General features: G+C 48.2%; 2 protein-coding genes and 2 long non-coding RNA genes across 5 annotated transcripts; 3 read left to right on the top strand and 1 right to left on the bottom strand.

Annotated features, from left to right (window-relative positions):
- Positions 1–210: 210 nt before the first annotated feature.
- LOC103639138 (uncharacterized) lies at positions 211–5,437 on the top strand. The gene is made up of 2 exons (XR_559253.4): positions 211–4,986; positions 5,064–5,437. It is a non-coding gene; the product is annotated as an uncharacterized lncRNA (long non-coding RNA).
- Positions 5,438–6,646: 1,209 nt separating this feature from the next.
- LOC103639137 (inactive beta-amylase 9) lies at positions 6,647–18,400 on the top strand. The gene is made up of 2 exons (XM_008661933.2): positions 6,647–7,520; positions 17,419–18,400. Exons 1-2 carry the CDS (start codon positions 6,816–6,818, stop codon positions 18,292–18,294), a joined length of 1,581 nt encoding a protein of 526 aa, XP_008660155.1. The 5' UTR covers positions 6,647–6,815; the 3' UTR covers positions 18,295–18,400.
- On the bottom strand, positions 7,685–15,001 carry LOC103639136 (uncharacterized). 2 transcript variants are annotated; one of them, XR_002264891.3, is made up of 4 exons: positions 14,860–15,001; positions 8,422–8,529; positions 7,896–8,047; positions 7,685–7,842 (listed from the first exon to the last, which is right to left on the bottom strand). It is a non-coding gene; the product is annotated as an uncharacterized lncRNA (long non-coding RNA). The 2 variants fall into 2 exon arrangements; XR_004852791.1 differs by having other exon boundaries at positions 7,685–8,047; positions 14,860–15,000.
- On the top strand, positions 11,463–14,545 carry LOC109942218 (uncharacterized). The gene is made up of 2 exons (XM_020544024.3): positions 11,463–11,603; positions 11,707–14,545. Exon 2 carries the CDS (start codon positions 12,330–12,332, stop codon positions 13,614–13,616), a length of 1,287 nt encoding a protein of 428 aa, XP_020399613.1. The 5' UTR covers positions 11,463–11,603; positions 11,707–12,329; the 3' UTR covers positions 13,617–14,545.
- Positions 18,401–23,199: the final 4,799 nt, after the last annotated feature.

The following is a 23,199-nucleotide window of genomic DNA, read 5'->3' as shown; positions in this document are numbered from 1 at the left end:
CTGCCGCAAACACCACACCGCGCCACACGCCGCGCGCCGCAGTTGTGGTGGCCGAATTGGCCGCCGCACCTTAGGCGGGGTGTGGCGCTCGGCGTCAGCCTCCAAACAGACCTAGTCTCCTTGATTTTTAAAGAAATCATATGATTATAAAGATTACTTTAGTGTTTATCTGGTTCCACGTGACTTTTATCAAACACACTATAGACTGTGGCCACCACATTATACATCCAACCAATACTGTTCGAAATTCCATATGAGCGACTAAAGAACTTTGCACACCCCCTGAACCCAAACCCTAGATCGAATCGAGGGTGTGCACGGACCATTCTTCGTTTCGGCCATCGTTTCACACCGCCGTCACTACGGTGCCGCCTCGCCGCCGTTCCATTGCCTGGCATTGGTGGCGGTAAGGGATGGGAACCGTGCGGTGGTGCCTGACGCGGCTTACGAGTCGGGTTTGGTCTGCTAGGGCTGCCCTCATTCGTCACTCCTGATGGATCGATGGACCATGCAACGCAATGGCGGCGGCGCAGCAGTGGTGACCTCCCTCCCCCTGCTGTTGACTGTGCTGTGCTCAGGATGTTTCCGTTCATCTTTGCCTTTTCTTCGCTTGGCTTTAATCTCCCCCCTCCCTCCCCCCCTCCCCTCTCTCTCTCTTTCTCTCTATCTATCTACGCCAGGTGCCCATGTCTTTGTTAGGCCCTTCGCCAGGTCTTAACTGGGCACTTTACTGGCGACGAGCACCCACCAGGTGTGCCAACCCCGTTTCTTCCCTTCCTGCTGTGCGAAACTGAGGCCGTGTTTGGGGCGACTCTGTGGCTCCGGTGCTGGAGGTGCCGGCGGAGCCGGAGCAGGAGCGCAACCAAACAGGCCCTCAGCACCAAATCCTAACTCAGGGGGTGTTTGGTTTCTAGGGACTAATGTTTAGTCCCTACATTTTATTCCATTTTAGTTTCAAATTTGTCAAATATAGAAACTAAAACTTTATTTTAGTTTCTATATTTAGCAATTTATAAACTAAAAAAGAATAAAATGAAGGGACTAAACATTAGTCCCTAAAAACCAAACACCCCCTTAAGCTTGTAAGTGTATGCATTATTATGCCTACTGAGCATCTCCAAGAGTTTCCAAAAACTAATCCTGATCTTGAGTTTTTTTGGTAAGATTGAAAATAACTGCTCTCAACTCCCAATCTTGGGAAAATGGATTCAATTCAACGTGTAGGTGGATGTGGGAAGGGAATAAGCAGGACAGGGTTCCCAATGCAAATGTAAAGAGAGAAAGGAAGTACAAAAGCGTGATGATGTTTACCTTTTCCAATTGCATGCCATTGAGCAATTAAAGCAGCCGGGGGTATCTAATTAGAGCTGACCCTCTCCCCACTTGAAGCACATTTAATCATCCCTTTTTTGTGTGGTTCTGCCTAGGAAGGTCATTTGGATATGTGTGACAACCAGCGCAGTGCCATTTACATTAGGATGGTAAATTGTGCATCAAGAGAAGATAGGGCTTGATTTCTATGATTGAGCAAAGGTGATGCTGAGCCCTTCTTTTTTTTCTTTCTGTCTTTTCAACTATTCTTCACTTCAAAGTTTTCCAACCAAGAAAAAATTGCTTAGGTGCTGATGTCAGAACTTGGCATTAGGGGCATGTTGATGTTGAAATTGAAGTTATCTTACTATGTCACAGCAGCCAGCAGCAGCATCAAAGAACAATAATGATTTTCTTGCTCTAAGATTTATTTCGGTTGTAAACGAAATTCAAATCTTTCTTCCACCCATTCAGTCCAAATACTTTGTTTTTCATGTGAATTTGAACTGATTTATTTATAGGAATTTGTTAGTGGAATACAGGAATATTGCAGAAATCAGCGTTTTTTTTCACAGGAGAAATGTGGGTTTCAGGAAAAAAGCACTGCATTCCAAAGGGGACCTGAAATTCGTGCTAGATTCATGTACAATTCTTACATTCCAAAGAGGCCCAAATGCCAGCAAGCTAGGATCACTGGTCTCTCTTGGACCTGTGCTTCCTGGTGCCATCCTTCCTGCTCCATCAACCATCATGTTGACTTTATGAAGCTGATCAGATGGGGATGCTTGGGAACCATGGAGTGGGTTTGCTTTGGCTTCTGGTTCGGGTTTTATTAGGTGATATGGGATCTAGCCTGTAATCGATGTTTTTTTATTTGTTTCATTGTAATTTTATATCCTCCATTGCCCTCATTCCTCCACCTAGCCAACAGCCACCTGGGACCTCCACTTCTCTAGGGCCTCCCTTTCTGTGTCATGACACATTGGCATGGAGGCTCTATAGCAGCTGCCAGTGGGTCCATGGCAGCAGCAAGGGGTGGGAATTGAGTTGGGGTTCATTTAGGCTATGGTTGGTGGATTGGGCTGCCAGCGTGGTGGTCTGGAGAACATATGGGGAAATCTGCGTTCCAAACAGGCCCGAAACTACATCCTCTTATCTCTTCCCCCACCATGCTTTTTGCAAACAAGTGGGACATGTTTCACTTTTTTCTGGTGTTTACATATACAAAAGATTTTTATGGTTTATATCATGATGCCTTATGAGTTATGGCTTCCTTTTTTGTTTTGTACTATTGAGTCATTGAGTGGTAGTGATGATTGGACTTTTCATTTGAGAACTTCTGCATTCTAGCATCTTCTGAGCTGGTTCCTGGAATCTTCTATTCTGTTTGTTCTATAGGTTGCTCTTCACTTGCCTTCCTGCTGTATTTGAATATGGGTCATTGTTAGTGGGACTAATAATATGCCAAGTTAGTTCACTTCCATCTCATAAGTTCCTACTGAAGTGCTCGTCAAGAACGAAGAAGATAAAATTTATTCTCACCTGGGGCAATGATCAACAACCATGGCTGACATAAGCGCCTTTGAGCAATCAAGGCTGCTATGGGAACCAAACTGGAATCCTCTTATTTTTGAAACCTTTTTAATTATGTTCTAATTGAGGTGGTTTTGTCCGTGGATGGTCATGCCATTCTTCATGGGTGATAACCAGGGCAGGTCCACTTATCAGAACAAATTGAACCGGTGATCAGAGTTGATGAGGATACAGTCGAATGAATGAGCAAAGGCGAAGCTGAGCCCCCCCACACCCCACCCAAAAAAAGATCATGAAAGAAAAGGAAAGGAAAAATGAAGTCCGATATGTTGTTTCATGTTTTGTTGTATAACATGTATTCAAAAAGTTTCCCCCTTTTGTTGCGTTTGTCTTAACATAATGTATTCGCACTTGAATTTTGTTCATTTTTAGGCCGAAACGTTTCCTAATTTCCGCCGTTGATTCTGCTGAGTGTTTGTGTTGGCCTTGGTTTGCATGATGGATACTTTTGGTTATTGTTCGTCCCAGAATTTATCGCAGTAATTTCATGAGATGTTAGATCATGTACTCCAGTTGGAGCAGGGTGAGTTTGAACTTAGGAGGGCATTGTGTTTTCACAATTACTACCTTTGGGGCCATCGCAGCTATAATCGCCATTCAGGGTGCAGCACTGATCCATTTTGGTAGTTCCTATACAATTTGTGTTTTCTGATCTTTTGTTTCTTGTCTTTTAACCTTCCTTTCTTGTTTGACACTGTTCTTTAGTGTCTGATGATCAGACTCACCAACCCTATAGAGCTATCACGGTGCAACATCCTGAATTGTTAGCTTTGTTATTTTGCTCAAATTGCTGGCAAACTAGGATGGGTTTGACCAACAAGTAACCAGTTTGCAACGAATTGTTGCCGTTGCTGCTGCTGTGGTGGTGTAGTATGTTATATATATTCGACCGAATGTTCCCAAGTTCATTTAGAGGGGTGGGAGTACATGGTGCTTCTACAAATATTGTGTCGATACTGGGGCAGCCAGCCTTGGCATTAATGGTCACAAATCCTAATTGTGTGCCCTGACCTTGATGAATCTTGGTTGATTAAACAAATAGAGAGACATACGAAATTACTATCATGAGTGTGGCTGTACTTTTTTGGTCATTTGTGTGAAAACCTGTCCATGTGTGCGCAGTTCACATGGGAACGAGCTATTTCTTATCATGAGGAACATAGCCTGCATGTTTAGGTCATGGCTCATAAGTTACTGCAAAGGCTAAGATTAGTTAGGAGTCAATACTATACTTTATTGGGGGATATAATCATTCAATCAGTGAAACAGCACAAGGTCAACTTATTAGAACTTCGCCCTCTGATCTCTGCTGCATGTTGCTCCTCCCACTGATTGAACCACACGAGCTCTCATGAAGTTGTCGCCTTGCATCCTTCTTAGGTAACCATCACCACCCTTCTCAGGTAACCATCCCAGATAGTGTTCCTCTCGTTTGCTAACTGATCTGTGCTGCTGAGTTTTGCCTCCATGATATGTGCTATCTATCTAGCTAAGAAGTTCTAGAAGGTATATTTCTGAAACAATCCAGAACCATATCTATCATCTAATATGTGGTTCTAATATGTGTTCACTGTGAACGTTAGGAGCAGGAACAGCCTAGTTCGGCAGTTTACGAGTTTCTGATGAATCTGGTGGCCTGGACAGTCGTTTTTATGAAATACCTTCCATAAATGGTCTGTACATCACTGTCGGTGTCTTTGGGGAACTAAATCGTAGCTGGATTAAAGATTCATTCACGGCAATCATTTGTACTGCTATAGCGCATTCTTGTATGAAACTAAAGGCCTGTAGCAGTAATAGTGTTTCCTGTTATTGGAGTTTTTTTTCCTGCGCATATCGATCTGAGCCTTACAAATTGTTACCAGCCAACTATCTAATCAATGCCTCAGCCATGAAAGAGTAAATTTACAAGCTTATTTGTAGATGATGCTTTTCATTTTGCAGCAGTGTGTAGTCCATGGTTATTTTGGGGAAAGTTCTCACGATCTAAATCTCTGGCAGCTGGTGATCGATCTGTCAGTTTCGGAATTGGAGAGCTAATGCGTAGACATCCATGAGGTTACAGTGTCTTATCAATCAGAGGTGATTTTTGTCTGTTATGATAATTTACCATGACAATTCTGTAATTCAAAATCAGTTTATTTTTGATTTGGTGTCAGGGCAAATCTGAACCAATTCTGTAATTCATAGTTCGAGAAGGCATTTTCCACAATTGTGCGCATTATGGTTCACTTCGTCTTGTGCTAAATCAAACTTCTAACTTCGGTCAAGTTTGTGGAAAAAAGTACTGCTACTTGATATTGTAGTATTAAAATAAGTCACCCAGTTCTGCAAGAACACAGTACTATGCTCTATGTTCAGTTAGGGTGTGTTTCTTACCAGAGAGCCAGGCTAGCAAGCTAAGGCTGACTAGCCAGTCTTGCTTTGCATGGGATAATAATAGGAGAAAACCATTTGTGTGGTTCGCCTGCCTATCTAAGATCTTGGCAGGATAGTTTTGGTACTGTCGCCTCTTCTGTTGGGGTGTTTTTTAGATCTATCGCCTCACACCATTCGTCCATGCTGACATCTTCATTGAACATCTAATGCTCTCGTCGGACCACCGCACTCGCTGCTGCCGCCTTGCTCGCGTCTCGCCGACCCTCCCCTCTCATTTCAGTTGGACAGGCTGCAGGTGGTGTGGCCGAGGCCCGGCCTGCCCCACGATGACCGTGAGGGGACGCCAGTGCTGCTTCCTAGCCAAGTCCGGCCAACTGGATCTGGAAAGGCCCGCCCCTTGTTTTTTGTCGGAGCCTGGCCTGAGCGTGGCGTGGTCACGAAGCCAGGCTACATGGACGGTCGTCTCCTGCCGTTCCCAGCTGCTCCTTCATCAGCATCGGACCAGTAGATTTGAGCAGACGCAAGCATTTGGCAAAGTTTTTGGGTTCTTGTTCAACTTGGAAAACCTCGGATGAAGCTGATCTTTAGATTTGCTGCAAAATTTCCGTGTATATATTTTCTCACGAGAACTCATCCGATATTAACATTTTTTTTGCCATGAAAGGAGACGTGTCCACGGCATCTCCCATCATGGATTCCCCTTCCCCAGACTGGTTGGTCCTGGATCGATATCCAAAAGCAGCTTCGCATGGCGCGGAAAGCCACCACCGTCGCATGCAGACCGCAGGAAGAGCCCGGAAACGAACGCATCGTCCCCAAAATCGGCGGCGCGGCGCCGTGAACCGGTGGCCACAAACGCGGCTCGGGTCAGCGATTCTTCGCCTCCCAGCCACACCCACACCTACACGTCGGCGACACGCGGGCACGCGCCCGGCTCCGTATACCCTAGTCTGCGTGGTGCCTCCGCGTTCCTACGTGGCGCCCTTATCCACAAGTTACTATGGATGGTGCCGAGTGACGGAAACGCCCTCAAACTGTCCCCACGTTCCGAGGAAGAGTGTCGGATCCGCCAGGGCCCACGCTCCGACGCTCGTCTTTTCCAAGGTAGTCCCACGGTCCCACCCGCACCCACCTCGTCATTCGACCTGGGCGGCAAGTATCTCTGACGCGATAGAGCGGGAAGGCCCCACCCGCTAGTGAGGCGGTAAGAGCACACGGCGCAGGAAAACCCGGCGATAAACTTGCCTAGCAAGTAGCACCTGACCTCCTGCATTATTTGCGGCGCGCTGGCCTCCTGCATTATTTGCGGCGCGCTGGACTCCTGCCACGTGGCACCGCCCTACTGTTCCTCGGCTGTCACCTGCCCTGCTCTCGTCTCCCATAAATAGGCCCGCGCGAAAAATTGGGTGCAAAAAATCTGTACCACTACTACCGCCAAGCGAACCAACCAGAAAAGTGCAAAGCGCAGCGACCGACGCGTCCCGACCAGCTGCTGACGCGGCAGACACAGGGCACTAGGACAGCAGCCAATAATGGAGGCCGCGCTGATGCACCAGACGGCGGCAACGGTGCCTGCGAGGTGGCGGTGCGTGGGGGACGCGTCGCGGGCTGGCCGCGGCCAGCAGCTAGCCGGCGTCGTCCGGCTCGGCGCGGCGCGGCGTGCAGCCAGCGGGGCTCTCCCTGTCCTCCGGGGCAGCAGGCTGCCGGGCCCCGTGCGGGCGCTCGTCTCCGAGTCCGAGTCCGAGGCCGCCGCCGAGCGGGCGGCGGATGGCGCGGTGAGGCTGTTCGTGGGCCTCCCCGCGGACGCGGTGGTCTCCGACGGCCGCGGGGTGAGCCGCTCCAGGGCCGTCTCGGCGGCGCTGCGCGCGCTCAAGCTGCTCGGCGTCGACGGCGTGGAGCTGCCGGTGTCCTGGGCCGCCGTGCAGCCCGGGTCCGGGGCCTGGTTCGAGTGGGCCGGGTACCGCGCCGTCGCCGCCATGGTCCGCGACGCGGGGCTCGACCTCCGCGTCTCGCTCCGCACCGACGGCGACGCGCTCCCCGAGTGGGTGGCCGACGCTGCCGCCGCCGACCCCGACGTGCTCTTCACGGACCGCTCCGGGCGCCGCCGCGTCGGGTGCATCTCCTTCGCCGTCGACGAGCTCCCAGTGCTCGTCGGCAGGTCGCCGCTCCAGGCCTACGAGGCCTTCTTCCGCAGCTTCGCTGAGGAGTTCAACGACTTGTTGGGGTCAACAGTTACGGTAAGACAAATCCAAGATTTCCTCGTTTAGTTTCTTTTAGTTTGGGAAACTAAATCTTTTTTCTTAAGCTTAACTAGGTATATGCTCGTGCGTTGCAACGGACGACACTTATACACGCATAGATCATTATTTAGTGTTACTATCAAGAATCAACTTAACAATCGTAACAAATGTCAAAGTCTGTCATTTCGAACAATCAAAATGAATGCCTCACGATTGAAGGCCCTTTCTTTACCTCCTCTGTTTTTACTCCACGCCTCACGCCTGTTTATCTAGAAACATAAATATCACTTGCTCTGTTCTTAGTACTCACTTCCATTCCCTGTGCCCAAAGAGTTTAAAAGTTAATCACAGGTGCTACAGACATCATCATACCAGCCAAATCAGAAAGAAAGTTAAAAAAAGAACTTGCTTTCTGCTCTTTCTGAATTCGACGGTGCCATTGGTTTCTGTGTTCAGAAAATGGGAACTGTATGTATGTTCTGGCCTCTGCATCCTCAGCGCACTTGGCATCTCTTTTGTTACCACTGCACGTCATCGTAAACGCAGGGTCGATGGTTTCAGCCTTTGAAGTAATAAGGGGTGTTTGAATGCGCTAGAGATATTACTTAACTGTTTAAATTAGCTAAAGACATCAGCTAATAGTTCAACTATTAGTTATTTTCAGCAAATTAGCTAGTAGTTAACTAACTATTTATTAGCTACCTAATTCTCCTAGCGATTTTTTATTAATACGATGCAAGCTACCAAAAGATATTACATGGTAGAAATATTAAGAATAATGTACATGTAGAAAAGTGGACCTACACGATAATCATTAGAATGACATCTCAGTAAGCAATGAATCCAAGTGTTTGCACGACACTAAAAAGAGCACAACAAAAGTGAAGCTGTATCGTACCAGGTAGCTTGCATCATATTAATAAAGCTCGTTCATGATGGTTGACTTGCCTACACCGGGCAGCCCAATTACCCCAATCATCACGAAATAATTGTTCTCGGTCAGATACTGCAAAAACACGGAGAGGGTTAGTACGTTTTGAGGGAACAAAATTTATATGTACATATGTATGTATTTAAAAAACACCTGCCATAAATTTTATCACTATTTAAAACCCCATCTCCAACATAGAAGGCATGTGTTGCTCAATGAATCTCAATTCACATCACAGATGCATATATAGGCATGATCAGCAGAAGCCAAATATAACATCTTGCGTCATTATGCGAGAAGGAAGGCATCTACGAAATGATTAAGAACTAACCTAACAAATTAGAAACATACCAACACTCAGAGGAGTCTTTAAAAGAACTAAAAGCAACACATGAAAGACATCGCCAAGAAGTTTGGCGACTCTCCTGCCGAAGGCGTCGTTGGCCATATGCACAAAGCTTCTTATCTATTTGATTGAGGCAACAAAATATAGTAGACAGTCATGCTCTCTATCTCAAAGTGGAAAGTTAAGACATGTCACTGAGATGATAATGTCCAATTGTTACAGATGAGAATTACGTGATAACGTAGTTAATTCCAACTATATCGATGGTGCTAACGTGGTAAAGACATTCAAATGTTCGATGTGACACGTACTAAATTTTAGTTATGAATTACGTGATATTGTTAGCCTACAGATTCTCATCACGTGATAACGTAGTTAATTCACTGAGGGTAGGCCATGTTTGTATCTAAACTTTACACTTTTAGATTTAAAACCTATGAGTCCTTGCCAAGCGAATCTGCGGTATTCCGGTTCAAGTCCCCCCCAGCTTTTAGCAGTTTTCATTTAATTTGATTTTTTTATTGGATTGGTTTGTTTCTGGATATTCACATACTATCTGGATTAATTTTTGGAATTAAGTTGAGTGAAAACATTTCCCACCTACATCCGTCCGTGTCGATGGTCACCTAGCTCGTAGTAGCCCTCGTCAGCCAGCTCTGCTCGATGGCAAGCAAAGTTGTTCGGTCGGGCAATACGCACAAGAGAACAAGGTTAGCAGCTCGCTCGCGAGGCAATATTATTAGGCCACCTAATCCAATTATTTCTCCCGATACCGATATCACATGATAAGGTATCATCGTGAGCAAACAAATTCAGAGGGGCTCCATGTACTGGCCGGCCGGCCGGCCGCGAAATTGTATGAACCGGCCAGCGGGCACGGCAAATCGAATTTGATTTGTGCCTGGGCCCCCCTAATGGTGGTTGTGATTCTATGCTTGTGGAAGTTTTCAGTTTTCAGCTTAATAATGATGTCTATAGGCATATATAATCTGAGTATCTGGATCAGTTGTTTTCAATTATAAGAGACATCCATCAATTGTAAGAAACATCCGGGAGCCTTCGTGATACAATATGGTGTCTTTAAAATCGGTCGCATTATAAATGTAGTTACCATATAATATGTACGAAGGGTCAGATAGAGATGTTTTTTACAAAGAGATCCTTCAAAAAAACATTATATTAAATGAGGTTATAAGTTCCTGAGAGCAAGTGACGGTTTGAACGAAGAAGTGGAGAATCCCGAGGCAATTAAACTCCCGCATTACTGCTCGTCGTCATTAGCAGCGACAATTAAGGTGGATGCGCGGGGCGGCGCTACACACGCAGCGAGCAGGGCTCCCGGGCCGGCCCCCGAGACCCATGGAAGGGGCACGGGGGTGGCCGTGAACCCGAGGCCAAGAACAGAAGACTTTGGAAGGTGAATGGAGCGGATCGATGGCCTCGGTTCCAGGCCGTCGGCCCCATCTTTGCCGGGTGTGGCTTCTCCGATGTCAAACACCCACCCGCCCCATAATCCGAGCGAGCACGGAGCATGCATAGAAGAGAGCTGACCTCCGTACTCTGCATGGCCATGGCTCTTGCTCTTGCACTTGCATTCCAGGTGGCGGCACGATTTTAGAGCTAAACTTGGCTGCGACTGCGACCGTGCGCCAGCTCAGCTGGAGTCCGGTCGGCGGAGCTGTTCTGCGCTTTTTTACTCGACGACTCTACGCATCGGTGCTGTTCTGTGGCACTGTAACTTTTCCGCGATCTTCGTTTTCCCTTTCTGAACCTGTCCATTGTCCAAGCTTTGTCCCGCGGCGGCACAGTTGGCTGGCTCGCCTCAAGCTTTGGGTCTCAGACTCTCTGTCCAGCCAGCCAGCAGCCCAGCACCCAGCAGAGAGTATCACGAGGCAGAGCAGGAGGTTGGCTCCGCTTGCGCGTGTCTTGCTGCACGAGCAGGGGATCGATGGACGCTTTTGGGGCCTGACGCGGCAAAAGGTTTCTGGAATCTGGCCAAGTCAAATCACTGAGCAGTACAGTGGTAGCAGTAAAATCCTGAGCAAATCACCATCGTCCGTCAGCCGGTGGTCAAGTCCACCCACCGGTACAAAAGAAGCATGCGGATCTGAAAGCCGCGCCTAGGGATTGGGGACCATCGGCTCCCTCCTCCGCTCCCTTTGTAAACCGTCTCTTGGTGCTCTACGGGAGGTCGGACGGGAAGATGACAAGCGACGAGGGCAGACGATCGACGACGATATGCGCCCCAGCAGCTCCGACGGACGATCCGGTCCGTGAAACGCCCTCCGCTCCATCGAGACTCACGGACGGCAGACATTAGTAGAAATATAGGATCACAATATGTACTTGTTGGAATTATAGATTCAAATTTATCTTCTATTGATGGAATTACGTGATATTGTGATGTGGAAACAGGATAGAATAGTCTATGACTGAGCCTAGAGGTTGTTATGATTTGCACAGAACTCGAGATTTTGTGAGCGATAAATATTGTAACTTTGCTACATATGGTGTAACGACGTATGTCGTGTGCACCTATTTCCAAGCTTGGATGCTCATTATTACTTGTACCAAATATTTTAGTTTTGTGGAACTTTGATGCTTTGGCATGCAGGTTGGGGCCATCACCTGGTCATGGACATTCCTCTGAGATTTATGGCCCTGGAGATGGAGTAGGTGGATGCCATCTATCTTGCTGTTCTTATGGTGGACACCGTGGTAAATATCATGCTTGCCACAACCATTCATCGGAATGGGCCAGGCACAACATTTCACCTGAACCTGGTCCTATCAGATCTTACTGGTGATCTCTTGTTCTGACAGTAAATGTTTGTCGTTATGGCATTTCCAACAACTTTTCATACTATTTAGTCCTGGCCATTTAAATAGTTTGTTCCTTAATCTAGGATAACGAAAAGGACTTCCTCCGATCATGTTTCTCATTGTGCAAAAGGATCTGACAGACAGATACGCCCAGCAGGAGGTTATAGGAAGAATTATTCTGCTAACCAGGGGAGTGGCAGTCAGAACAGACCGTATCATGATGATAGCTATCTACCAACTAAATTCCTGGATGACCATTTTCCTGAGATAGATGCTGCAAAACATCAGTCTTACTTATGCGATTTTCAATCTTCAAGTAAGCATATTCCTGTTCACCCCTCACATGGTCAATCATGTCAAAGGAATGAAGTAGCAGAGACCAGTTAATCGATTTCATCCCATCCACCATAAGCAACTTGAGCGCCGTCCCAATGAAGATTTTCATGATTGCTTTGATAGCAGTCAGAAATTCAGAAATGCTTATAATGACAAGGTAGTAAAAAGGAAATTTATAAAACAAGATTTCCTTGGAAACACTTACAATGGTGCTTGTGTTGGTAAATATGATAGAAACAGTTGCAGGAAAAGGAATGCATATCATTTTGGTGGAGAGAAAACCAGGAAGAATGACACAAATAAGGACAGGTCTAAAAGGCTTCGCTGCCCCCTTGAGCAGGACCAACGGCAACAGGTTGAGTGCAACGAGATGAGAAATGATAGTCGGGAGGGAAATGTTGAAATGACCAGGTTAGTGTGTCAAGATGGAGCAAAACGGAACTTCAACCAAAAGAAGAATGCTACAGCTCCTGCTTCTAGTGACTCAACAAAGTGTGATGGGAAAAATATATTAAGTCCCAAGTGCAGCAAAACTATTGCTTCATCACACACACCAAATTTGAGCGAAGGAAGTAATGACATGGATCCAAAATCTGACAACTACGTTGATGGTTGCACTGAAAGAGGTATACTGCAGCATATTCCAGTCACCCATACAGAGAGGAATATACAACTGAAAATATCAGATAATTTTACTCAGTCTGAGGCGTTTCGCCGAGATTGTTTAATCCTGTGGAGAGAAAGACAATTAAGAAAGGATAGTGCTGCTAAGGCTGATAACATCGTGAAACCTGACCAACAACAGACTGCACAAAGAAGCAAGATGTCAACTGGAAGAAGAGTGGGGAGTGGAGGATCTGCTGCGTCTTCTTGCTCAAAAAGCGATAATAAAGACGACTCTGCTCCAGAGTGTTCTGACCAATTTAGTGGTGCAACATCATCTGATAAACTACAAAAGTTTGGTGAAGGAAGAGCTAACAAAAAGTTAGAGCAGACCATCAAATTCCCCAGTAACAGTAAATGCAACAAAAGGCCTCAAGACGCAACAGCTGAGAAAGTATTGAAGTGTAGTCTCAAGCTTCTGTCAGAAGCAGATCCTCTTGAAATTGCACAACCTAAAGGAAAGGAAAAACTTGTTGACAGGAGGCAGGTATCAACCGAACATCAAGATGCCAAGGCGCATAGTAGTTTGAATGGTTGTTCTGACACTTGTAAGGTGGATCAAGCAGCTATTTCGCACTGTCATAATAGTGCACATCAGAATATTTCTCAACAGGAGAAAAAAAGTGCTGTTTCGGATGCAAGAAGGGAAGAGAAACCAGGTGTAAAATGTGAAAAGAAAGCAGCAGGCCATAGTGCCAAACTGGCTGAACAATCTACTGGTCTGTATAGTGACCCAATATCACTGGACAAAGAGACTGTTGTTAGTTGTTCAAAGCATGGCACTTCGAAGGTAAATGCACTAAAGGTTCCAGATCATGAGATTGGGAGTACTTCACTCGATGGGTCAATGCTGCCTCGAGGAACTGTGCAAATCATAACGTTGGGGGAGGGGCGGTGGAGGCAAAGGGAGGAGGTGAGGCGGAGAGAGGTCGCGTCGGCGGTGGAGGCAGGGGGCGAGCAACGCGGCAGAGAGGAACGTGCGGGGGGAGGTTAGGGATTGGGTGGTCGCGTGGTGGAGAAGGATGGAGTGTGGGAGACGCAGACACACGATGCGATATGGACGGTCCGGATCCATGGACGGCAGAACGGCAGAACCAGGGAGGCAGACTACTCTTGCTCTCTTAATATGTTGTACAGATATCCTCCACTCCTTTCGTGCTAATGCATACTTCTATCTACCATCATGTAGAGCCTCTGTCAACAAATACATTTACCTAATTGTTGATTATTTGTTTGTTGCTGGTCTTTGTCATAACATTCACACTGTATTTCCTAATAGACAGTGCTGCAGCTGTTTGGTTGCATTTTTCAGTATACGATTTTATATTAAATGCGAATTGATGCCTATTTTATTGTACAGTCACAAGCCTTTTTCTCTACAAGTTCAATGAAATTTGAATATATCCACAATGAGTTTCTCTTAGTCAAATGCCTTGATTATTTTTTTGCACACCAAGTGATCTAGTGGCTCCTTGATGATCTATTCAAGCTCGCAACCAGAAACATGTTTCAAGTAGAGAAGAGCTTGTCAAGGATCAGGTGAGGCGACTCACTTTGTGTATCTGAAATTATGAATGCTTTAAGCGAGTTTTTTTATTTTATTTTTTTAGTTTTAGATAGTGACAAAATTTGAGAGGAAAAGGAGCTTGAATAGCAGGGCTCTAATAACATGCAAAAAGGTGAGGCGACTCACAGAGAGAATGTCTAATGCCTCCCCACTATCATTTTATCTAAAAATTAGCATCAACCGATATATACCGGAAGAATGCATATAAACTTTATACCCCAATAAAAAACCCCCAATACACATAAGCTCGGCATTGTATTACTTAACATATGTCGTATAAAAGTTAAGTATTGAAAAGAAGTCAGTTCATTTTATGTTTGAGCGACAAATTCACTAACATATCGCAGGCTACTAAAGATTAGTTACAGCGACAAATTCGCTTGAAAGTTCAGTGCATCACCGCTGATATATGCCATGATATATTTGAACATAACTGATTGGCGACCATATAATGAACACGCCATGATTTATCCTAAACAAAGCGAGTATATGCAAGTAGCATTTATCAGCGGTGATGCACTGAACTGCAACAAGTTGCAAAACTAAGAGGCGACTCCGAGAAATTATCAACCTCTAGCAACTAAAAACATGTCTCCCAATAATATATCCACAAAGAAAGCAAATTACTTGCTGCAAAATGGAACTACAAGCCAACATGAGAGCAATGTACCTGGTAGAAATTGACAATGACCGGAAGAATGTGAGCTACATAATCTTGTGGCTCCAACAATTTACCAAGAGCAGCACAACCTTCAACAGCCAACAAACGCACTGAATCTTGATCTGAAAATAAAGACCACGATGTTTTAGACATAGCCCGCGAATCGCCCACAAAAGTGTATGACTATATGCAAACACTAACTCAATGATTCAATAATGATTAGATTGTTTCAAAACACAGGTAGATTTAGGTTTTCTTTAGTATGCCTTTCAGAGAAAGATATCTGGCTTTAAGGTATTCAAACATTGCCAAAAAACCGGGCGCGTGTGTTGGCCTAGTGGCGCCACCAACTGATGATGTTCAGGAATTAGAAAATAGATATAACCATTGATCGTCAACGTCTCAATTATCCGGATTCCACGCGCGGATCAGATCGTTCTACCAGCAAGATCCATAATCATTGGCCAGTAACTTATATATTAAACTGGATCCGATTATGATAAACTGAACACAGAGAACAATAGTAGCACACAGTGCGTAATGAATACCTACCCCAGTAAACCCAGTATGAATGAATCAGAATTATTCATAGGATATTACCGTCATGAGGAGGTGATGATAATGATATAATGTCGCCATGATTAAGCTTGGCCGGGGATGAATTTTTCTTGGCCTTTTTCAGTTGATGAATGTGCCATTTGAGCTACATCAGAGATTAGTTCAACAAATGTAGGAAAAGAAAACAGAACTGACAGATAGAGGAAGATTCAGAAGAAGAAAAAACACCTTGTGTCCTTGAGGAAAACAGGCACAGGCTCGTGGCGGTTCAGCTCCCCTAAGACAGTGTCCCTGTATATCTTGCAATGCATCCCGCTGATCAGCTGGGCCGCCACACGTCTTGCAATGCGTTGCAACGGAATCAATATGAATACATTGATATACAATGTCTCACAATCTAGCATAAGTAGGAATAATTGTATAAAGCAGCTGCCGCTATTAAACAAAGATGAGATGGATAATAATACATGTTGCAAAGACCATCCCTTTCATCAGTTCTAGGCTATCAGGCTTGTCATTGCGTTTCCTCGGTCCATGCGTTAATCCTGCAAAAGTAGAAGTCCACTTATTCATAGCTCATGAGAGATGAACTGAATGGAATCACTGGTAAGGAATACAAGATATCTAGGGATCACCTTTCATCGAATGCTTAAACCAGATCTTCAACTCAGTTTTAATACAACAAACTTGGAGTTGGAGAAATGAAACTGTCCAATACAGCAATCGATTTGTCTTTGGATTGAATTCCTCAACCATAACTTTGGGACAACAACTGAATTATCTACAAGGTAAGTAGACAGCAGCACGAATCACTCGTCTTAATCCCTAATAATCGCAGCGTACCGATCGCACTAATCGCGTGTGATCCATCCACAATGGGCCCTACTAACAAATCGCTCGCGCTCATCAACCCTGATATCCGAACACCATGTCACAAAATTCGAAGCTCAAAGCAACAAAAAGGCGCAGAATCTTACCCAATCGCGTTCATGGAGTTCGTCTCGATCCGAATCGTGCTGCCTCCTGTCTTGATCATGCTCACGGCCGCCGCGGCCGTAGTCCCGGTCTCGGCCTCTCCCATCCCAGCGGCGGTCGCGGTCGTCCCTCATCGGAGCAGGAGGGGCCGCATCAGCATCCGCTCGAGCTCGAGGCGGAGGTTGCGGGCATGGTCGGGGTCGTCGGGGCGGGCGAGCCCGGGGAATTTGGCCGACTCCGCGCCAGCAGGGCCCTCGGCGACGGTGGCAGAGCTAGGGTTGGAAGCCGTAGGCTGGAGGATGGCGTGGATGATGGTGAGGAGCGTACGGACGAAGTAGTCGGGGAAGTCGGCGCCCTTCTCCTTGAGCTTGGCGTCGAACTCGGGGACGGTTGTGGAGTCGCGGCCGAGCTCGGTGATGAACTCGGTCAGCACCTTGTCGCCGACGCCGATGTGGGTTTCGAGGTCGGAGCAAGGATTCTTGCCTTCTTCGACGGCGACAGCTTCATCGTGCCGGTGGCCATGGCTCTTCCATCCGTCCTCGCCGCGTGGTGTAGTGCAGGTCGTGCGTGCGTAAGTGGCGGAGCGGTTGAGGTTGTGCTCGTGGGGAGGAGGTCGAGGAGTGCGGCGCGCCGTCGTGGAAGGGAGGCCATCGCCCACACCGAGGATGGCAGGCGCGCTGGGCTGCACAATGGGCCGCACGAAACACTGGGCCGCACGAACACTGGCCTGTATAAACCGTGGCGCTGCTATGGAGTTTTTTTATTAGTGCCATACCGCCCACGGAGAGTATCGAAACGTGGCTTATAAACGTTAGTGTATGTTGTCTATTGTTCAGACTAAAAGCATTAGTGTTGTCTGTTATTCAGATTTTTTGGCGGCGCGAGGCTGTCCGTCGATGGCAGAACGGGCCTTTGGCAGAACAGGTCAAAGGCAGAACGGTCAAAGGCAGACTACTATTGCTTACTTAATAAGTAGTAGAGATTGTTGAAGAGAGGCTCTCCCTTACTACTTTTCTTGGTTCATCCATGGTATAGGATGTGACTGTCAGCCTGGGCCCTAACGGCGAGCTCCGGTACCCACCATACCCGCCGGGGAACCAGGGCGCCGATGGCTACGCCGGCATCGGCGAGTTACAGTGCTACGACAAGTACATGCTGGCCCGGCTGAAGCGGCACGCCGAGTTGTCGGGGCAGCCACTGTGGGGCCTGTCAGGCCCACACGACGGGCCGCGGTACGACGAGTCGCCGGAGACGTCCGCCTTCTTTAGGGAGCCGGGGGGCTCGTGGAAGTCGGCCTACGGCGAGTTCTTCCTGTCCTGGTACGCCGGGGAGCTGCTGGCGCACGGCGACCGCGTCCTGGCCGCGGCGTCCAGGGCGTTCGGCGGCAAGCCCGTCGAGCTGTCCGCCAAGGTGCCGCTCATGCGCGGACCGAGCCCCGCCGACGCCACCGCGGGGCTCTACGGCGGGTACAGCCCGGTCGCGGAGATGTTCGCGCGGCACAGGTGCGCGGTGATCGCGTCCGGCGTGGAGGCGCGGCCGGACGCCGCGGCGGAGGGGCGCCTGGCCCGGGTCAAGGCCGCCTGCGCGGAGCACGGCGCGCGCCTCGCGGCGGAGAGCGCTCCTCTCTCCGTGGCGCGCGGCGGCGCCAGCGCCGGCTCACCGGGCGTCGTCTGGCTGTCCGCCGGGCGCACTCGGCCGTGCCAGTTCACGTACCAGCGGATGGGCGCAGAGTTCTTCTCGCCGGGGCACTGGCCGCTGTTCGTGCAGTTCGTGCGCGCGCTGGAGTGCCCCGAGGAGGCCCATGAGGACGACCTGCCGGTCAGCGCTGGCGGCGGCGAGCGGCTCACCGTACCGTCCGCGTCCGCCCCGACGAGCGAAGCCACAAGGACAAGGGAGGTGCAGACCGTGTGAATGAATGGCAAGGCATCTGTCGCCTATCCTTGATGCATATATAGGTTGAGCCGTAAATTTGTGCTGCTATGAAACGATGAGTTGATACTTGTATTGTATCACTGGGAAGTGGGAATCAAGGCATCTGATTAGTGTGTACTGATCCATTGGTATATCTTCTCGTCGTGGTGCTAGTTGTTATAAATGAATGCGACACAAAGAGGATCAATCACAGAGAAGACACAGATTTAACGTGGAAAACTCCTCTAAAGCGAAGGGGAAAAAACCACGGGCGCAGGTCAGCAACTTCTCACTATTTTCGGGTGGTTACAGATAGCAGGAGATTTACAATTGAGATAGTTATCTCCTGCGGCTTACAAAGACCCTAAAACGATCCGTACCGGGGGGGGCTCCGCCCCCCCCACCCCCCAGGCGTCCTCCGGCCCAAGCCTCCCGGCGACGGGGCTCCGCTTCGCTCCCCAACTTAGCCGCTTTCTTCAGAATTTGGATCACAAACTCAACACTAGTGATGTATTCTTCTTATTGTTGTTGTTCTTGTTGCGTTGAGAAATTGTCGTGGTGCCCGCACGGATCTAAGGCCCTGTTTGGGAGAGCTTCACTTCAAAAATTTCAGCTTTGGTTTTCCAGTTTCACTATAAAACAGCTCCAACAAATTGTTAAGGTGAGTTTCAGGAGCGTTTGGTTTGTATATGGACTTCAACTTTTATAGTACAATTGATTTGTGTGGGTTTCCTTGATTACCCTTGATGATTAGTGAGTTGTCGCCAGAGGGAACGGAAGTTGTATGTTGTGTAATCAGTGGCATGGTGGGTAATTTTCGTATAGCTTCATGAGAAGATATAAAAACAGTGTTTTTGAAGCACCCTCTAAGGAGCTTCATAAATTTCATGAAACGGGCCTCTAGTTTCGATTTTTTTTAAAACTAAAGCTCGTGGAGCTGGACCTGTTTGGGTTGAAGAAGTTCGAACGAAATTGAAATTCTTGAAGTGAAGCTCTCCTAAACAGGGCCTAAGATTAGATATTTCTGCTCCAATGATTATGGTTTTGGCATATCGTTTTCTCGTGTTGGTGGCAGAAAAGTTACAGGAAAAAATTGCTCAGAGTTTTTTAACTGCAAGTGAGGAGAACGTCCAATAATATACTGGGGACTTCCATTAGGTGATTTAGACATCACCAAAAACTAACTTTCATTTATGTGGCTGCCAAATCTGCTAATTGGAAGCACGAAGGATGACTCTATGATGTAATAAGTACTCTTTTATGTTATTACTCGAGCATTGTGTGATGATGTTCATTTATGTAATCGCTGTGTACGTGAGTTCTGATCCTGGCACGTACATAGTTCGCATTCGGTTTGCCTTCCAAGACCGGGTGTGACATAAGTGGTATCAAAGCCGTGCTGACTGTAGGACCGCTGACCTAGAGTAGCACTGGTCGTACTAAGGACTATTGACCTTCCCTCTCACCTTGACCTCTGTTGTTACTTCAAAAGTCGGTCACCTCGACCAACCCTATGTTTTACTATCTATCTATACTATACCTTGTTAAAATTTTTATCTTATTCTATCTTTGGTTTATTCACTTGTCATATTAGTTCTGCTCTTACTCTTGTGCTTACGGTGTCTTTTGTAGATGGCTCGTCTTAGACACACTGCACGTAAGTCGGTGATTCCTTTCCTGCCGTCTCGACTTGCGGAGCGTCCTCTGCACCGCACCGTGTCTGGTCAGTCGAGTCACTTGGAGAGGCTGCACCACCGCCTGCGTGAGGAGCAGGAACGCCGGCGTCAGCACAGAGAGCAGCAGGGCTCTTCCTCCCCACCCCAGCAAGAGGTGGAATCTGTGAGGCCCCGTTCCTCTGTGGCCCAGCTGGAGGCGCCCCCTGCACCACCGCGGGACGTCCCGGCTGTTGGAGGAGCTACTGGTGGAGATCCTGGAGGAGACCCCGACGACGACGACTCAGACCACAGCACGGAGTCCTCTGAGCCGCAGGAGGCGGAAGGATGGGTCGCCCGACCCATCACCCGTGACGCCGCTCGCGGTTGTCACTTCCACGACGCACTCGACACCTTGCTGCGCCAGACTTTCGACCGGCACACCTGGTCGATCGAGTATCGTTGTGTAGTATACCAGCACAGTCGCGGGAGGTACCCGGACCGCTGGGAGGCTACCTGCCTAGTTCGCCGTCCGGAGGATGACCTCCGGGGTGCGGAGGCCGTTTCGGAGCACTATTCCATCTCCGAGAGGGACACTGCAGAGGCGGCTATGCAGGATGCAACACGACGTGCACTCTCCCAGTACTGTTCTTTGTTCGGTGGCGTGGCCGACGGTCTTAACCTTCGGTACTACCCCCGCTGTCCTACTGGCAGCACGGAGAGTGTGGTTGTCTCACCTGTTGGTGAGGCTAACCCTAGGTTGAGCAGCACAGTCAACCTAGTCGCAGTGCTTAACACTGAGTTGGATCACTCTCTGGACGAGCTAAGCAGGGCTCGAACGGAGATTGCGGAGTTGCGTGCTGAGTTGGCAGAGCGCCATCACCAGGAGGGTGGTTCTCCCGCACCTGTTGGGACTCAGCACCCTTACCGCTCCCCGCCACGTGGTCACCACACTTATGGTTCCCCTGTCTGTAAGACCAGGATAGATCTGGATCCTTAGATCGTTAGCATCGGAGTTTGTAATAATTCTTAAGTCAGATGTCTCAGTCTTAGGTAGTCAGTTTAGTTTGCTTATTAGTTGCTTCCATTTAGTTTAGTTTGCTTATCAGTTGTTTGCATGCTTGCTATGATGAACCTGTGTTGGATTTGGATCTTTGTAATGACTGTAGCCAACATGTGGGTTTCCCCTGCAGTTTGGCTTAGCTAGTAATGTTAATGAGGTCAGTTGTTTAGTTGGGAAACCCTTTACTCTTACTTTCCTTTCTTATCTGAGAAGCTGTGTTGAATCATGAATGAGGATCAGTGAAGCTCTTTGTTCACTCAGTGTCATGAAGAATTCTGTATTCTCTTTTCTTATGCTGAAGGGTTGTAAGATCAATGCTGATGTATGAATGACTTCCACAGATGTCGGACAACAGGCGTCGATGCAACAGGCGTGCTCAGCAGGAGCAGCATGACCAGCAGGAGGAACAACAGAGGCAGCCTCCCCCACCACCCCCGATGTCAGTGGAGCAGATGTTCTTGATGCAGACCCAGGCAGTGCAGGCCATTGGGCAGACTCTGGCAGCTATGCAGCAGGCTCAACAGCAACCCCAACCCCAATTGCAAGTGCAGATGCCCCAGATGCCACGAGATAAGCGTGGTGAGTTCATGAGAGGGCACCCTCCTACCTTTGCCCATTCTGCCGACCCCATGGATGCAGAAGACTGGCTGCGCGCAGTGGAAAGGGAGCTGCGCACCGCCCAATGTGACGACAGGGAGAAGGTTCTGTATGGTCCCCGCCAGCTAAGGGGAGCAGCCCAGTCCTGGTGGGAGTCCTACCTCGCCACCCATGCTGACCCTGAAGGCATCACGTGGGAGGAATTCAGCGAGAGTTTCCGTCGGTACCATGTGCCAGAGGGACTGATGATCGTGAAGAAGGAGGAGTTTCTGGCTCTGAAGCAGGGACCCCTGTCTGTTAGTGAGTACAGAGACAAGTTTCTGCAGCTGTCTCGTTACGCACCTGAGGATGTCAACACTGATGCCAAGAGGCAGTACATGTTCATGAGGGGTTTGGTGGATCCCCTGCATTACCAGCTGATGAATCACACCTTCCCCACCTTCCAGCACCTGATCGATAGGGCAGTTATGACTGAGAAGAAGCGTAAGGATATGGAAGATCGGAAGCGCAAGATGAGTGGACCCCAGACCGGAGGCATCAGCCGTCCACGTTTCTCAGGCAGTTCGTCTCAGCAAGGCAGGCCTGGTCACCCACAGGGATATCAGAATCAGAATCAGCGTCCGCATCAGCAGCAGTTTCAGAGGCAGTACCCGCAGCAGCAGCAGCAGTATCGTCAGCACAGCCAGCAGGGAGGTAATCAGTATCAGAAGCAGAACAACCAGGCACCTCGCCTTCCTGCCCCAGCAGCAAATCAGAGCAACCAAGCAGCCCCAGCACAAGGAGGAGGCAGAGGATGTTTCCACTGTGGAGATCAAGGCCACTGGGCGATGCAGTGCCCCAAGAAATTGGCGCAGCAGCAGACCAACCCCAATGCTCCAGCAAGGCAAAGTGTACTGCAGCCGGCAGCAGGCAATCGTAACCAAGCGTACAACCGTGGAAAGGTGAACCACTTGGAGGCCGAAGCAATCCAGGATGCACCAGATGTGGCAGTAGGTATGTTCTCAGTCGAATCTCGTCCCGCGAAAGTGCTATTTGATACTGGTGCAACTCATTCATTTGTCACTGCAACATGGGTAGAATTGCATAACATCTCAGTAGAGGCAATGATGCCGCCCATGAGGATTAATTCGGTTGGTGGCAAAGTGCAAACAGATAAAATATGCTCAAATATAATGGTGGAAATAAGGGGGATAGGATTCCCCAGTGACTTAATAGTAATAGACACCCCTGGGATAGATGTTATTCTAGGGATGAATTGGTTAATGAAGTATGAGGCAAATGTTAGTTGTGACAAGAGGACCGTAACATTGAAGTCCCCGTCAGGAGAAGAGATAGTGGCCAAGCTATGGATGCCTAAATCAGAAGAGGGAGTCTGTCACCGGATTTCAGTGGATAGTAAAGAGCCCAACCCGCTCGAGGCTATCAAGGTTGTGTCAGACTTTCCGGATGTGTTTCCCGAGGAGCTAACGGGCATGCCACCCGAGAGAAAAGTCGAATTTGCCATAGAGCTTATCCCTGGTACTGCCCCCATTTCCAAAAGAGCCTATCGAGTGTCTGGACCAGAATTGGTGGAACTCAAGAAGCAGATAGATG

This window comes from Zea mays, chromosome 9 (assembly GCF_902167145.1).
Source record: "Zea mays cultivar B73 chromosome 9, Zm-B73-REFERENCE-NAM-5.0, whole genome shotgun sequence".
In the NCBI taxonomy this organism is placed as follows: domain Eukaryota; kingdom Viridiplantae; phylum Streptophyta; class Magnoliopsida; order Poales; family Poaceae; genus Zea; species Zea mays.
Note: the sequence above shows the minus strand (reverse complement) of the source record. Positions and strands in the feature narration are given on the sequence as shown.